This window comes from Gasterosteus aculeatus, chromosome 4 (assembly GCF_964276395.1).
Source record: "Gasterosteus aculeatus chromosome 4, fGasAcu3.hap1.1, whole genome shotgun sequence".
Taxonomy (NCBI): domain Eukaryota; kingdom Metazoa; phylum Chordata; class Actinopteri; order Perciformes; family Gasterosteidae; genus Gasterosteus; species Gasterosteus aculeatus.
In genome coordinates this window covers 34,976,279-34,990,937 of record NC_135691.1, presented here as the reverse complement: position 1 = coordinate 34,990,937, position 14,659 = coordinate 34,976,279, and the positions used below count along the sequence as shown (strand labels likewise).

Here is a 14,659-nt window from a genome sequence, read left to right as displayed (position 1 = left end):
TGGCAGACCGGCTGTGAGCTAATTAGTTATAAATAAAATGCAGCAGGATGAAGAAGATATTTTTACTTCTTATGGTGAATCTAAGCTGCTGTGATGCTGCGTTTGAGGATCCTCCTCCAAGGAAATGTGCAGCTTCTTTGACTTAAAACAGTTTTGATGTGCAGGAACTCCATTTTAAGACGACAGAAACGCAACTTGACCGTGAAATGGATTCAACATGCGAGTCAGAGACCGCGGTGACCCGGCGATGACACGCTCAAGCGTGGGCTCGTCTGTGGGAGAGGAAGGTCGGCGGATCCGAACGCGGCCTCATCGCAGATTGTTCTCTGGTGGCCGCTGCCATCTATCGGCCGCTGGGCTCACTCGCCATGGAGAGACAAAGGAGACGGAGATGATGGGGCCCAGTGCATGCTGGGAAATGCCAAGGTGCACCCTGATCAGAGAGCTGATGGTCTGTAAACTGTGAATGTGGGACGTTATAAACGAACGTGGACGAATGTGGTCTGCAAACTACAAGTAGCCCACAAGTCAACAGTCTCATTAACAAGCTTTATTTCTGTCAATCACAGAACACATGTGCACAAGAGACCTTTACACAGAAAAAATGGATTTTATCTAAGTTTATTGTTTCTTCTTTCATAATAACACATAGAGCTTGACCTTTTACACGGTTAGTTTGACCCCAGGAGGTTTTTCTGTGATGTTACTTTGAGTTCAGGTTCTTCAATTGATTGAATTCATGATCTGTAACTGCAAATAAATCTGTGAACCCGCCAAATCAACGGAGTTTGTTTACGCACATTTTCCTACAAGGATGACTTTGGTGACCTTTAACCCTCAAATTCACGCCGTCTACCGGAAGGCAACCGATTCGAAGGTTTTTGGATTGTTTTTTCTTTGTTGTTTCCGGATGTGAACGGCAATTAAGATGGTTGAGAAATTGTTGAAGATTGTTCCAAAGGTGCCTCCCGGGGTTAATAAAGCTGCACAGTCAGATGAGACTATATAAGGCTACGATGAGAAACAAGTGATAAAACCCCGAACCCCCTCAACAAAAATATAACAAAAATATATTCGCTATTCAAGCCGCATTCTCTAATATAAAGCCTAATATGAAAAGCTGGAAGTAAAAAAAAAACTCTGGAATGTGGAGATTCTCTGTCTGCAAGCACACCCCCCCCCCCTAAAAGCCTGAAAATACATTGAAATAGAAACAGAGGACCACTGAGTCCTCCTGGTGCAGTGCAGAGGTGAGAGGGGTCAGGGGTCGGGGCCAGAGGGGACTGGCTGAAGGGTCTCTTAGTAGCCCTTCATCGCGATGGACGCTTCTCTGGTTTCGTGGCGTCTGACCTGATGGATCATCAGGAGGGAGACCAGCAGGCCCATCACCTGTGAAGACGAGCACTCGGTCATAAAGACGGACACTATTTCCGATTGTTTTCATATATATCGGATTCAAACTAAAATGCAGCTTCGTTGAAGGGAAGGGTTTTTACTGAGATAAAATAGATTTTTTATCACAAAGATATGAGTTAAGTGGCATTAGCTAACAAGAGCTAAGTACTCCTTAGACCTGAAATCAAGAAGCCTTGGGAAGAGCCAGCGAGGTAACACAAACGTTGTATCTAGATCTCACAACCACGTCACGATGTCTTAACATCGACAACCTCAATATGTTTAGAACTTCCGCCAGAAACGATTCTTTGACCTACAAAACAAGAGCTTTGTCCCACCGATGTGACGAGCTGAAGCCAAAAAAGCTAAATTAAGATTAATCCTCAACCACGGTTTCTGAATCCTTCAAAGATTCCGAGGGCATTAAAGCTCAAACGGAGCGCGAGAGCGGAGCTTACAGCCGTGACAGCCAGTCCGAAGAAGAAGCCCATCACGATCTGCAAGACGAAGTTGAACCAGGAGAAGATGAAATCCCCGCATGTCTGAAACAGAAGAGACGGAGGAGGCTCATGGTGAGGAGACATTGCGGCCCGGTGAGCTGGATGCAGCTGGGATTGGTTGGTTGGTTGAATACCTGTTTATAGATTTGGTCTGGGCCTGAGACTCCCTGTAGAAAAGCAGAAGCAAGAATATGACGATAGTGATAACAAAAGCATTTTACACAGTAATAAATACTTACAGCGCATACAGACTAGTTTGTTTGAAGCTGACTGACCCAGTAGGTCTGCCAGTGACTTCTCAACATTTAACATATTTCAAATACTGTCAACATTTTATTCAGAAGTACCTCTGGGGTTTTCATCACTTGGATTTACTTTCGAAAAGTCAAGCTTTCTCTTTAGAGAAGGCCTCCCGAATACCCATATTTGATCAAATCCGATCTTCCTGTTTCATTTCATTGAACCAACCTGGGGCTTGGCTTTGCACCCGGCTGCATAAGCTGTGAAGGGTTGATACGCGCCTCGGCTCGCTGACCGGCAGTCACAGCTGGAGGGGATGTTGTCCTCCCAGTCATCCGAGCTCACCACGCCGCAGCACTGGCCCTGCCATCACAGGGAAAACTGAGTTTCAGGAACTGTAAACCGTCTTGAAAAAGGAACAGGAAGTAGACCGTGGAAAGAGATCTGAACGATGAAAGACAAAACTGTGTAAATATCCAAAATCCTTACTTAGTGAAGGGGTCATTTAGGGGGGGAGTGTTCTTTTCGTTTTAGTTGTTCTATAGACGGGTACTTCTCTTGTTAAACAAATCTTGATGCATGATGCCATCAATGGATCGATAATTACTTTGCGACCCTGCAGGAGATTGTTGGAGTGGTTAAACCAGTCATGCTTTGGTCTTCCCCCGTGGATCAACGACCTGACACAGGGCTGCTGCCATCTTGGTTTTGCACAGCGCCAGTTTGGTTTTCTTGACAGTCAAGTGACTCAAGAGCGCGGAGATACATACATTCCATCAAAACGGTGGACAATTTCAAGACAAAGCTGTGGCTTGACTTGTCAATCAGCGCGTAGCCCCGCCCTAAAGCATCCCCTGCTTCATGGTCGGTTTGACTCTACATGTATTGAAGAAGACTTGAAACTAGAAACTGAGACCGTGAACTCATGTTTACAATGTTTACTGAGGGAATAAATCAAGAGATTTTTCTCATAGAATTGCGACCTGATGAGTTTCCTTGTAGTGGTCATTTAAAAGAATGTAAGTTTAATGTCACTGTAATGCAATCATCAATGTTAACTCTTTACAGCTGTAGTTATACTGCACTAGACTTCATCTAATAGCACAAAGAGAACATTACTATGGTCTGTATTTGCTCCAGCATCCCTCCTATGGACGGTTCCTTCAAGTAGGGCTTTACCACCTCAGAAGAGGTGCTGTCAAGCTGTTCCTTGGCCTACAAGAAAAGAAGGAACAATATTACCATCAAGACACAAAGAACTGTGCATTATGGTGGACGGAGACAACAGGATATGTTATTGTCTAAAGACTAAATAGATCGGTAGGTACATAGACGTGATTATGAATTCCACCTCTTTTCTGTGACATTTTTCAAGTTATATTTAGCGTTGTTGAGTGAGTAAAACACATGACCTTGTTTCTTGCGACAACCACAACGATGCCACAGATCAGCATGATGATCATTCCAACGCCCATGAAGCCTGCAAACTGCAAATGGAACCACATTCAAAGGTATATGTTGATTTGCTCATTGATTGAACAAACTAAACATATTATTTGTGCGATTCTACGTACTATTTTGAGGGCGATACTGTTCTCGGAACATCCCGCGTAGATTCCGAGGCCGGCGACCCCGAAGACAGCGATGGCGAACACCCAACCCCAACCCAGGCTTGGGCCGCCAACCATCGACATCTGCTCCGCCACCACAGGGAACAGGGGAACAACACAAACATCAGATCGATCCAAAGAGAGGACCAGGGAACAATACAAACATTGGATCGATCCAAAGAGAGGACCAGGGAACATCACAAACATCGGATCGATCCAAAGAGAGGACCAGGGAACAATACAAACATTGGATCGATCCAAAGAGAGGACCAGGGAACAATACAAACATTGGATCGATCCAAAGAGAGGACCAGGGAACAATACAAACATTGGATCGATCCAAAGAGAGGACCAGGGAACATCACAAACATCGGATCGATCCAAAGAGAGGACCAGGGAACAATACAAACATTGGATCGATCCAAAGAGAGGACCAGGGAACAATACAAACATTGGATCGATCCAAAGAGAGGACCAGGGAACAATACAAACATTGGATCGATCCAAAGAGAGGACCAGGGAACATCACAAACATTGGATCGATCCAAAGAGAGGACCAGGGAACATCACAAACATTGGATCGATCCAAAGAGAGGACCAGGGAACAATACAAACATTGGATCTATCCAAAGAGAGGACCAGGGAACAATACAAACATTGGATCGATCCAAAGAGAGGACCAGGGAACAACACAAACATCGGATCGATCCAAAGAGAGGACCAGGGAACATCACAAACATCGGATCGATCCAAAGAGAGGACCAGGGAACATCACAAACATCGGATCGATCCAAAGAGAGGACCAGGGAACAACACAAACATTGGATCGATCCAAAGAGAGGACCTCCCCCCTCGTTAGCAGTCTGTTATGCCATCGTTGAGCCCTGCTCCTTTTCCTGTAGCAGAGAGAGTCGACTGCGAGTGGAAAATATCCCCCTGTTCACATCTGCTTTGCATTAGAACAGAAATGTCTGGTCTTGGCAGGCCGCCCGCGTCCCAAATCAACACTCTGAAACGTTCACCTCCACGTTCCTAAACGTGTAAGAATACGTGTTCAAGAATTGGACCGTGGTCGGGGTTATCAAAAATTCGTAGAGGAGGACCTTCCAGCCCCCCGCATCTAAAGATCCGGTCACATCCGATGTCCGGACTCCTGACTCAACGTAAACATCAGCGAACAGTGTGTATGTTGAATAGTGTTGGTGTGTCTCTAACCCCCCTTTGGCTGGCACATCGGCTAGTTGACCCGCAGACCTTACATTCCTCAGCCAGGACAGAGACTGACTCCCCATCCTGTCAGACCCGGGTCTGCCTGCTCGGCACATCCTGCGTCCCCCCCTTACCTAACTCTTAAAACAAGACAAGACAGCGAACCCCCAACTAAGCCCATGAAAACAACTTTTCATTATCAAACGGAAAGAAATAGCTGCTTTTGTTTTATTCCAAAAATCTCCAGTTCACAGTATTTATGCTTTCATTTGCATTACAGTAAACAACACGAACCAACCCTGTACCCCCCCGTCCCCCCGTCCCCCTCTTAACGGATTCAGCTGTTTCACTCCGCGAATTTACGGTAAACCCGCCGCTCGCTGTGTACAGGCGCCCTGTACGCTGCAAATGTTTGCCAGAGACCAGCTGTGCGTAGTTACCACGAGGGGGAGGATTCATCCGGCACAGCCCGCCTCCCCTCTCTGTTAGGCCTTAGTCTGACTCATGTTTATGTTTTCCTGGGAAGCGGGAAAAGTGCGGCGTTGTCGTGGTCTGCCGGGAAAAAGTCCCGGGAAACCTTTTCAATCGGCAACAAACTTTGTTCAACACTCAAACCACATTTCCAAAACTCTTCACACATTCAGCGACACACAAGTGCACATGGACCCAACGAGGATTTTGAAACGGGTTGTTGTTGTTGTTGTTTACCTGGTTGCTGTAGCTGGTGGCCTTTGCCATCAGGAAGATCAGCACACATCCGAGGACCTGAAGGAACGTCACATTAATTAGTTTGTGTAGAAACAAAATGAAAGCCCAGCGTATGGAGGCAAAGGTCTGCAACCAAACATGGATCCTTAGGACAAACGAAAACAAAGAGTGCATGAAGTAGAAAGTATGTGGAACACAAGACAATGTGGAATAAAAAAGAGAACTTGCAGCGTGCAACATGCGATTGATTATTAATTAATAATTTAGTTGACAAAAAGTTTCAAAAGTTCACAACTTCAGAAGTGTGTTTACGGTCTGCGTTGTTCCCGTCGGGCTGTTTCATTCATTACTATTTCCTCTCTTTGGTTTCCTGCTGGAGTTCATGTCATTGCTGCTTTGAGCCACTGAAGGGAGACAAAGACTGAACGGAGACAAAGACTGAACGGAGACAAATACTGAACGGAGACAAATACTGAACGGAGACAAAGACTAAAGGGAGACAAATACTAAAGGGAGAAAAAGACTGAAGGGACAACTGCAGTCTCCTGCAAACACGGTTAAACGGTTCAATCTGGACACATTTTTTAACTCTCTGCCTCCATTGTTTTCATACCTACATTATTCAATATTCAATTTTTAAGTGGCTACAAAATAACAATATGATGTATCTAATTTAATGTAAAAAAAAGACACTTTCAAAAACAATCAATTGGAAAATATGAAATGAGGAAAATCCAGAAGAAAGAAGAAAAGTGTGAAGGTTGAAGAGGGAAAAGAAAAGGGTTTCAGTTGATGTGATTTATGTTGTTATGTTAGTGGTTTATAACACACACAGTTACATTCTTCACGCGGCCTTTTATTGTTTTTTATACAAAGGAAAAAAAAAGAAAAAGTCCTCAGATGAGCTCTGATTGGACACGGCCCTGAAGCTCCGCCCCCTTGAGGATGAAAACATGTCTATGCAGAAGAAAGGAATGAAACTTAATTAGAGAATAAAAGGGGGTTTAAGTGAAACTTAACTCGTGTCCTCACAGTCGCTGCAGGTATGCGGCTGCTTACGGTGTTTTACACCAAAACTCATGTGTACAAATTCCCTTTCACAAAAACAACATCCAGCACTTTGGCCACTTTGATAAGGAAAGAAAAAGGGAGATTTCTGTCTCTTTTTAAGCATCATAAACTTTTTCCCGCCCATTTTGTTAAAGCTGAAAAAGAAGAAGTCTTTTCTTTCTTCTTTCACTCAAATGCAAAACCCTTCTTTTTCATGAACATGGGGTTCAATAGAACCCAAATAAAAATCTCTAATTAATCATGAAACATATCTGGTGGAGTTTCTCTTTTTTAAATCTTTTTAAATAGAAAAATCCCCCCACAAAGGATCCGAAGGTGGTCTTCTACTCACTGCGTACAGCACATTGAAGAAGATAAAGAGGCACTTCAGGCATCCGTTGATTTTCCCCATCTTCGTTTTTTTGGGATCGCTTCTCAGAGATGTGAGCGTGTCGTGTGAGGAGGTCTGTGTGCGTCCGTGTGAGTCTGTGTGCGTCCGTGTGAGTCTGTGTGTACCCCCGAGGCTGAGCACAGAGCCACAACGCACAGAGCTGCAACACTAGAAATGAGACGTGCGCAGGACGTTTCTGGCTTTTAGCTTCAGAACTACCTGATGTGCTTTTTCCATCAAAATGGCTGATATGACACCAGCATTATTTTACACACTATTCATGTCCAGAACAAACTGTGCAAAAAGATGAATGTGTGCACATCTGTCTTTACACTTTGTGACTCTCTGGTTCCAGCAGAACTCAAATCTATAGTTTCACGTTGTGAAAAAATACATTTTCATTTAACAAGGGGACTATTTCCAGCGGCGGATTGATCTACATTTGATGGTGTTTGTGGGACCAAATTAACCACAAAGATGTGTTTTGATGGAAATCTATGGTTGGAGGTTGGCTTCAGTTTAGGGAAGAGAAACTGCTCAATTCTGGAGGGATTGTAACAGAAAGCAGATGGGCAGTGAAACGTGTTCTCAGGTGTCACACGTTTCCACAGAAACGTAAAAACAGGACTTTCGCTCTTTAGCGTTTGCATGCACACATTCATACGTTGTTCTCTTTACTGTGTATATATATATTTATCTTTAATCCAATTTTTCTTTTTGTATTCATTATTTTAATCAATATCCTGAATCTTGACTCTTGAAAGGAGGCCGATGCGTTGAGTTCACGCTTGTTGCGTAACGTCAGAGAGGAAAGAAGCTGTGAAATTTGGAGCTTTTTTGAAGAGAAGTTATTAGTTAAGTCACATTATTACCGACATGTGTTGAAGACATCCGTGAAGACATCCGGTGTCTCCACGTCCTCCTCGGTCCTTATATGGTCAACTTCATGTTCAATGTCCAAACACACCGTTTTATTAATATATATATATTAATTTATGTATACGGGTAAAATAAGTACTGAACACGTCTCTTTTTCTCAGTAAAGATATTTCTAAAGGTGCATTTGGCACAATGTTCATCAGATGTTGATAACAGAGTCTTTCAGAAATGTGTAATAGTGTAATATGTGTAATAAAGTGTTGGTACGAAAGCCTTCGTTGCTGATGAAGCTTCGTGACGCCTCCTGTGTGATTTCAGCTCATTCACTCAAACACCTCAAAGGTTCCGTTGGCTTCTATTAATCCTGTTTTTGGTTCTTTCCACAGAATCTCCATTGGATTCAAGGTGATTGGCGGGAAGATTCTAGCAGCTGAGCTTCTCCTCGGCGGCGTGTTCGGGGGTCACAGGTCCGGTGTTTTTGGGGGGGATGTGCAGCACCATCGGACCTCCACACGTGTTGTGAGTTCTCTTTTACTCTCGTGACCTGACTAGCCATCTTTAAACGAGTTTCAACAAGCTCGTTCTTCATTGCCAACCCGCTGTCGTCTTCTTTGAAACAATTGTACCTGCTGATTCCAGGTCTTTGTGAAGCTCGTCTTCTCTTCACTCGTCTGTCAGCGATGACCTGCTTTCCACTTCCTGATTGCTCTGAGGTGTGAATTTCATCAGAAGACCAAGAACTCGCACAGGAAGGACACACAAGCAGACTGAGAGACGGACGATGCACCGCCTGCCTGCAAAGACGGACAGAGCGGTTTTATTATATTACATTACAGGTCAGGTCGGTTTCACTGTAACCAAAGCGACTCGTGGTGACTTGCCTTGAGTGAACCGTCGACTTGGAAAGTCCCAAATGAAGCCTGTCTAAGCGTGCGTAGACGGTGTGCGTGTGTGTGTGTGCGTGTAAAATAGTTCTCTGATGTTTCCCAGAGGGGACAAACAAGTTTAATGTTTAAAAGTCGTCAGATCGTGAAAGAAAGAAACTTTGGCGCAACGTTGAAAAACTGTTTTGTAGAATAAAATAAAAACGAATGAACCATTAAAACAGTTGTTTGTCCTCTCTAACTTCTCTGGATCTATGAAGTGAAAACTACAGTATGCATGCAGGAGAATACACCCACTCAAGTGTGTGTGTGTGTGTGTGTGTGTGTGTGTGTGTGTGTGTGTGTGTGTGTGTGTGTGTGTGTGTGTGTGTGTGTGTGTGTGTGTGTTACAATGGCTCCACCATTCCTGTTTTCCCAGAGAAACAAAAGGTCCAATGAAAACATGTGTGAAGGAAACCTCATCCCAGTGGAGGAAGGGAATATAAATGGAAAAGGTTAGAGTATTATGAATGTGATATATACATATACATATATATATATAAAAGTATGTGATGGAAAAAGTTGTGACTGTAAGTAAAAAGGGGGGAAAGTACCAAAGGAAAAGTCCGGGGAGCCGAGTGAAGACGTTGAGGCATCGAGAGGCGATCTGCTGCAGATGTGACCAGTCGGCAGATGTAGATGTAGATGTTTCTTTAGTTTACTGTTAATAATGTAGACAAAGTAGAGTTAAAAAGCTAAAACGTTCACACACCACCAGGAAGTTTTATTGGGTTTTTAATTAGGAAAAAGTAGCAGAATTGGTGGTTTCCAGAGCAGACGACCTTTTACGTTGGTTCAATTACTGATTAATGCAACGTGGTTCCAGCAGAGTGTGTTTACGTCATTTTGAGGTACTTTTACTTAACTTGAGTATTCTATGAAATGCTACTAAATCGTTTACTGCATTACTAAACTACTAATATACCAAATAGTACAAGTACAAGTTGGCTTTAAATAGAAGACCTGCAACATTAAAATGCACATATGCAATAGTGATTCATATTACACTTTATAACATTGAAACACCTTCACAGTTAAACAAAAGTGAAACCTGATTCAGTGGCTGAAACTAAGGCAGGAAGAAGAAAATCAGTGACTGATGCTGACGGTAAATACTAAACTTTATGAACGTTCATTATCTGTTTCCAGGGAAATGGAGTTCTTTAGTCGTTAGACAACAGTATTTACAGGTATGTGTGCGGCGTAGATGAGTGGATTCTGGTGTAGAAGAAGAGTCCGGATTTCATGTGTCTTTGTTAGTGTTTACGAGGGAGAAGGGGGGAGAGCTCGGACAGGACGGGGGGGACCACGGGGGGACACTTAAATGTCAACGAATGCACGCAATGTTGCTGTGGAAATAGTTCACTTTCATATTGTTATTACTGTAATAACGGCTCAGTAGCTTCTCTTTGAAAGAGGTCGGTGACCTCTGGAGACGCCTGTAGAGGGATGAAACATTCACTGTGCGAGAAATCAACCAGCAAATCCTGACAAAGTATAAAAATAGTCATCTCGTCTTTCTGCACGAGGGATCTAAATCGGTCTGATGGTCAAATCTTTGGGTCGAGTCGATTGATGGTGACAGGACCCTAAAAAAAGTAAGAAACAATTGAAAACTACACTCACTTAAAAGCTGAACCTCCATTGTTCTCCCGTCTTATGGAGCTTTGTGTTGCTGATGAGAGGAAGTGGAAGTGTGAGGTGCGGTTGGACTTCTTGTGAGCTCACAGGCCTCTTACAGACCCGAGGTCCTCAACCTTCTGGAGCTGAAGACCAACTTCTGATTGTTTGTAAAGAAAACTGGTTTCACACGAATGAACGTCTATGGAGATGGAGAACGAACGGTGCTGTTAGCCGTGATTCAATCATCTATTTGAAATCATTCATCTTTTATTTTACAACAATTTATAAACTCCCTTTTTTATATGTGACTTTAAATTAAATACATATAAAGTAAACCTGAGATCAGGTCAATGAAAAGTCCTCCAGCTTTGTTCTTCTTCAGACACGATCAGACAAAGTGCTCTGCATGTACACAGGTACTAATACATGTACACAGGTACTAATGCATGTACACAGGTACTAATGCATGTACACAGGTACTAATACATGTACACAGGTACTAATGCATGTACACAGGTACTAATGCATGTACACAGGTACTAATGCATGCACACAGGTACTAATACATGTACACAGGTACTAATACATGCACACAGGTGCTACAGTTTTTTCCGGTTGCTAAACGTCAGCGGGCACAGCTGGAGTCACATGTGCAAAACTGTGACTCCATCTGCACAGCAGCAGCTCTCCACACTGATCACATGACATCTCCACAACCTGCACAACACTGTGGATTTACAGCACTTTGTTCAGATGCAACACACTGCTGTCAAAACTGAACCACACTTTCAACACGGAATGAGCCTTTAAAACACTGATGATTCTATTTCAGCTGAAAGGCTGAGCAGGTGTCTTGTTTAGACTATATATATATATATATATATATATATATATATATATATATATATATATATATATATATATAGGGTTAGGGTTAGGGGTCAGCTCTACATATATATACTGTAATATATTTATATATATACTGTAACATGTTACAGTATATATATAAATATATATACTGTTACATGTTAACATGTAACATGTTACAGTATATATATAAATATATTATAGTATATATATGTAGAGCTGAGAAAGACTTGTAAATGGAAGAAGGAAGACGGGTCGGTGGAGGGAGACAAAGAAGAGCTGTTGGAATAAGGCTTCACTTATGGACCATGTGGTGAACCACGTCTCTCACTCAGAGCGTTGAGGGTGGAACCCGATCTGCAAACATCCACAGTGGCAAGAATTGTTATGTTCTATAAATGTTAATAAATCTTGTGAAAAAATCTCACTCTTTGAAGAAAATCTTACTTTGTATGACGTCACTGAAATGGTTCAAAGTGTAAAGATGAACAGTGAGTATTTTGTGTGCTGGTGTTTGTACTCTCAGTGTGTGTTGTGAGTGACAGTGTGTGTTGTGAGTGACAGTGTGTGTTGTGAGTGACAGTGTGTGTTCTCAGTGTTTGCTGCACTGAGCCTGTTTGTGTTAAGAGTTGTGTTGCTTGCAGTGAGTTGTGCAGGTGATGTGAGCGGTTGAGCTCAGGTGACTGTTGGTGCTGCAGACTGGAGTCAGAGGTTTGCACATGTGACTCGTGCCCACTGACGTTTAGCAATCGCAAAAAACTGTAGTACAGGTACCCAGGTACTAATACATGTACTTTTCATCACATTTTAAATCCTTGATTCAAGTGTGACACCTAAAGAGAAAGTAGTTCAGGGCATTTGTGGTTTCCTGTTGAAACACGATCAGCACCTGCTGTGTGTGCAGCTATGAACAGCTTATTTAGTCGTAGTACTTTACCCAAACTCAAAGGTGCAATATCCCTTATGAATCTGTTAGATGATTTCATAAAATCCCCTCTAGAATCCGTTCTAGTAATGATGAGCTTATTCTTCTAAACTGAAAAGAAAAGGGGAAGTTGTTTATTCTTTATATATCTTGGTATTCAAGAAAGATGCATAAACTGTAATTATATCACAAAGAAATAATCGCACTCAGGATCAACTTGTGTGTGCTTCTCGAATTTGCTTGAGTTCCTCCACGTGAGGAGGTGTAAAACCTTTGTCCGGCCTTATTGGCCTCCACGTTGCTCCCACACACCTTCTCACTGCCGTGACCTCGTTACTCCCATAAAACCTTCAATGCTTCAACACTTTATTTATTACGCTTATTCCAGCCGTTGTTGCTTTAAAGACTTCTTTTTCTTTCTTCAATGCATGTCTACAATTCTTCTATTTTAGACATTTTAAATTTAATTCAGTTCTTAGTAACTTATTGCTGACCTCTTGTTTATATAACAACTTTTATTCACTCTGAATAAACAGGTTGACTAAACAATTCTCTGATATCTCCTTGTTGTCTCGCTTGTAAACCTGTTGTTGGATCATTGACCCCAAACTGCTTTTCTGTGTGCGTGTCTCACCCTTATGCTGTTTTCATTAAGCCCATTTGTTAACATATCAATTTATTTAGATTTGTCAAAATAAGGACTTGTGTGAACCCCAAACCACACAAAATCATTAAACCATTAAAATAAAAGTACATTTGCTACGCCCACTCTGTTAATTCCTTTCTTGCACTGGACTTTTCTAACGTTCTGTGTTTAACGCTGTTGGGATCAATAATCACACAACTTTATAAGAATTTATTTTTTCTTTCCACAGAATCTCCCTTTAGCTGCTATCACGCATGTGCATGTGCTTGTGCATGTGCATGTGCATGTGCATGTGCATGTGCATGTGCATGTGCTTGTGCTTGTGCATGTGCATGTGCATGTGCATGTGCATGTGCTTGTTCCTTGTCTCCTCACAATGAGCTTGCTGTGCAGCTGCAGGCCCGTTGGTTGAGAATCGGTCTCTCCTGCAGACATTCCTCTTTCCTGCATCTGTACAACCTACTGCACACATTGTTTGTTGCATGTTTCCTTTATTCTAGGTGTTTTTTTTTCTAACCCTAACCCTCTTAAACGGGGTGAAACCCGGATTTCCCTCTTTGCATCCATCCCACATCGTTATGGTTTCCTCGGTTTTCCCCACATTTTCACAGGTTATTTTGTTTGTTCACACGTGGCTTTAGAACATAAGAGAAATGACGCAATGCCCAATACTGTGAACTCAACCGAGGAGCTTCTACTGTATTAGAGGAATACGCCGCTCGATTGTTGAGGCTTATATCACTAGTTCCCTTGTATTGTTTTATATTGTATATGTCCTCTCGCCACAACATGAGATCAAATCAATGTGTGGTCTTGTAACATATGTGAACATAAGGAACAAAGCGTGAGTGTTTTATGGTGCTTGGTGTGTCTGTAAATCTCATTCTTATCAGATCTGGTCTGTTTCCTCTGACCTTGACCTCCTCAAGACAGTGACTCCCTACATGAGCAGTGGGAAAACCTTTGTGTACATGTACACATGTGTACATGTACAATACATGTATACAGGTACTAATACATGTACACAGGTACTAATACATGTAAAATGGTACTAATACATGTATACAGGTACTAATAGATGTACTAATAGATGTACAGAGGTACTAATAGATGTACTAATACATGTACACAGGTACTAACATGTACTAATACATGTACACATGTACTAATACATGTACACAGGTACTAATACAGGTATACAGGTAAATGTACTAATACATGTACATAGGTACTAATACATGTACACAGGTACTAATACATGTACACAGGTACTAATACAGGTATACAGGTAAATGTACTAATACATGTACATAGGTACTAATACATGTACACAGGTACTAACACATGTACACAGGTACTAATACATGTATACAGGTAATAACACATGTACACAGGTACTAATACAGGTATATAGGTACTAATACAGGTATACAGGTTCAAATACAAGCACAAATACAGGTATAAATACGGCTATTTTCATGGACCATCTTCTTAACCGCTTGTAAGAAAAGGACGTAAACGCCACGACGTCACTGATTGCTTCGTGGACTCGGTTTTGCAAACAGTGAACAGGAAGTTGACCGTATGAGGACTGAAGAGGACGTGGGGGACACTGTACACGTCTCATGAGCCTTTGCCAGCGTTGTTGGAGGTGAACAAGGGACAAGAGATCAGATTTACAACTTCTGAATGT

General features: G+C 42.3%; 1 protein-coding gene across 1 annotated transcript; it reads right to left on the bottom strand.

Moving 5' to 3' along the window:
* Positions 1 to 535: 535 nt before the first annotated feature.
* LOC120817175 (tetraspanin-5) lies at positions 536 to 7,475 on the bottom strand. Its single transcript, XM_040173066.2, has 9 exons — positions 7,065 to 7,475; positions 5,663 to 5,719; positions 3,710 to 3,829; positions 3,548 to 3,622; positions 3,255 to 3,350; positions 2,364 to 2,498; positions 2,030 to 2,062; positions 1,854 to 1,937; positions 536 to 1,389 (listed from the first exon to the last, which is right to left on the bottom strand). Exons 1-9 carry the CDS (start codon positions 7,122 to 7,124, stop codon positions 1,300 to 1,302), a joined length of 750 nt encoding a protein of 249 aa, XP_040029000.2. The 5' UTR covers positions 7,125 to 7,475; the 3' UTR covers positions 536 to 1,299.
* Positions 7,476 to 14,659: the final 7,184 nt, after the last annotated feature.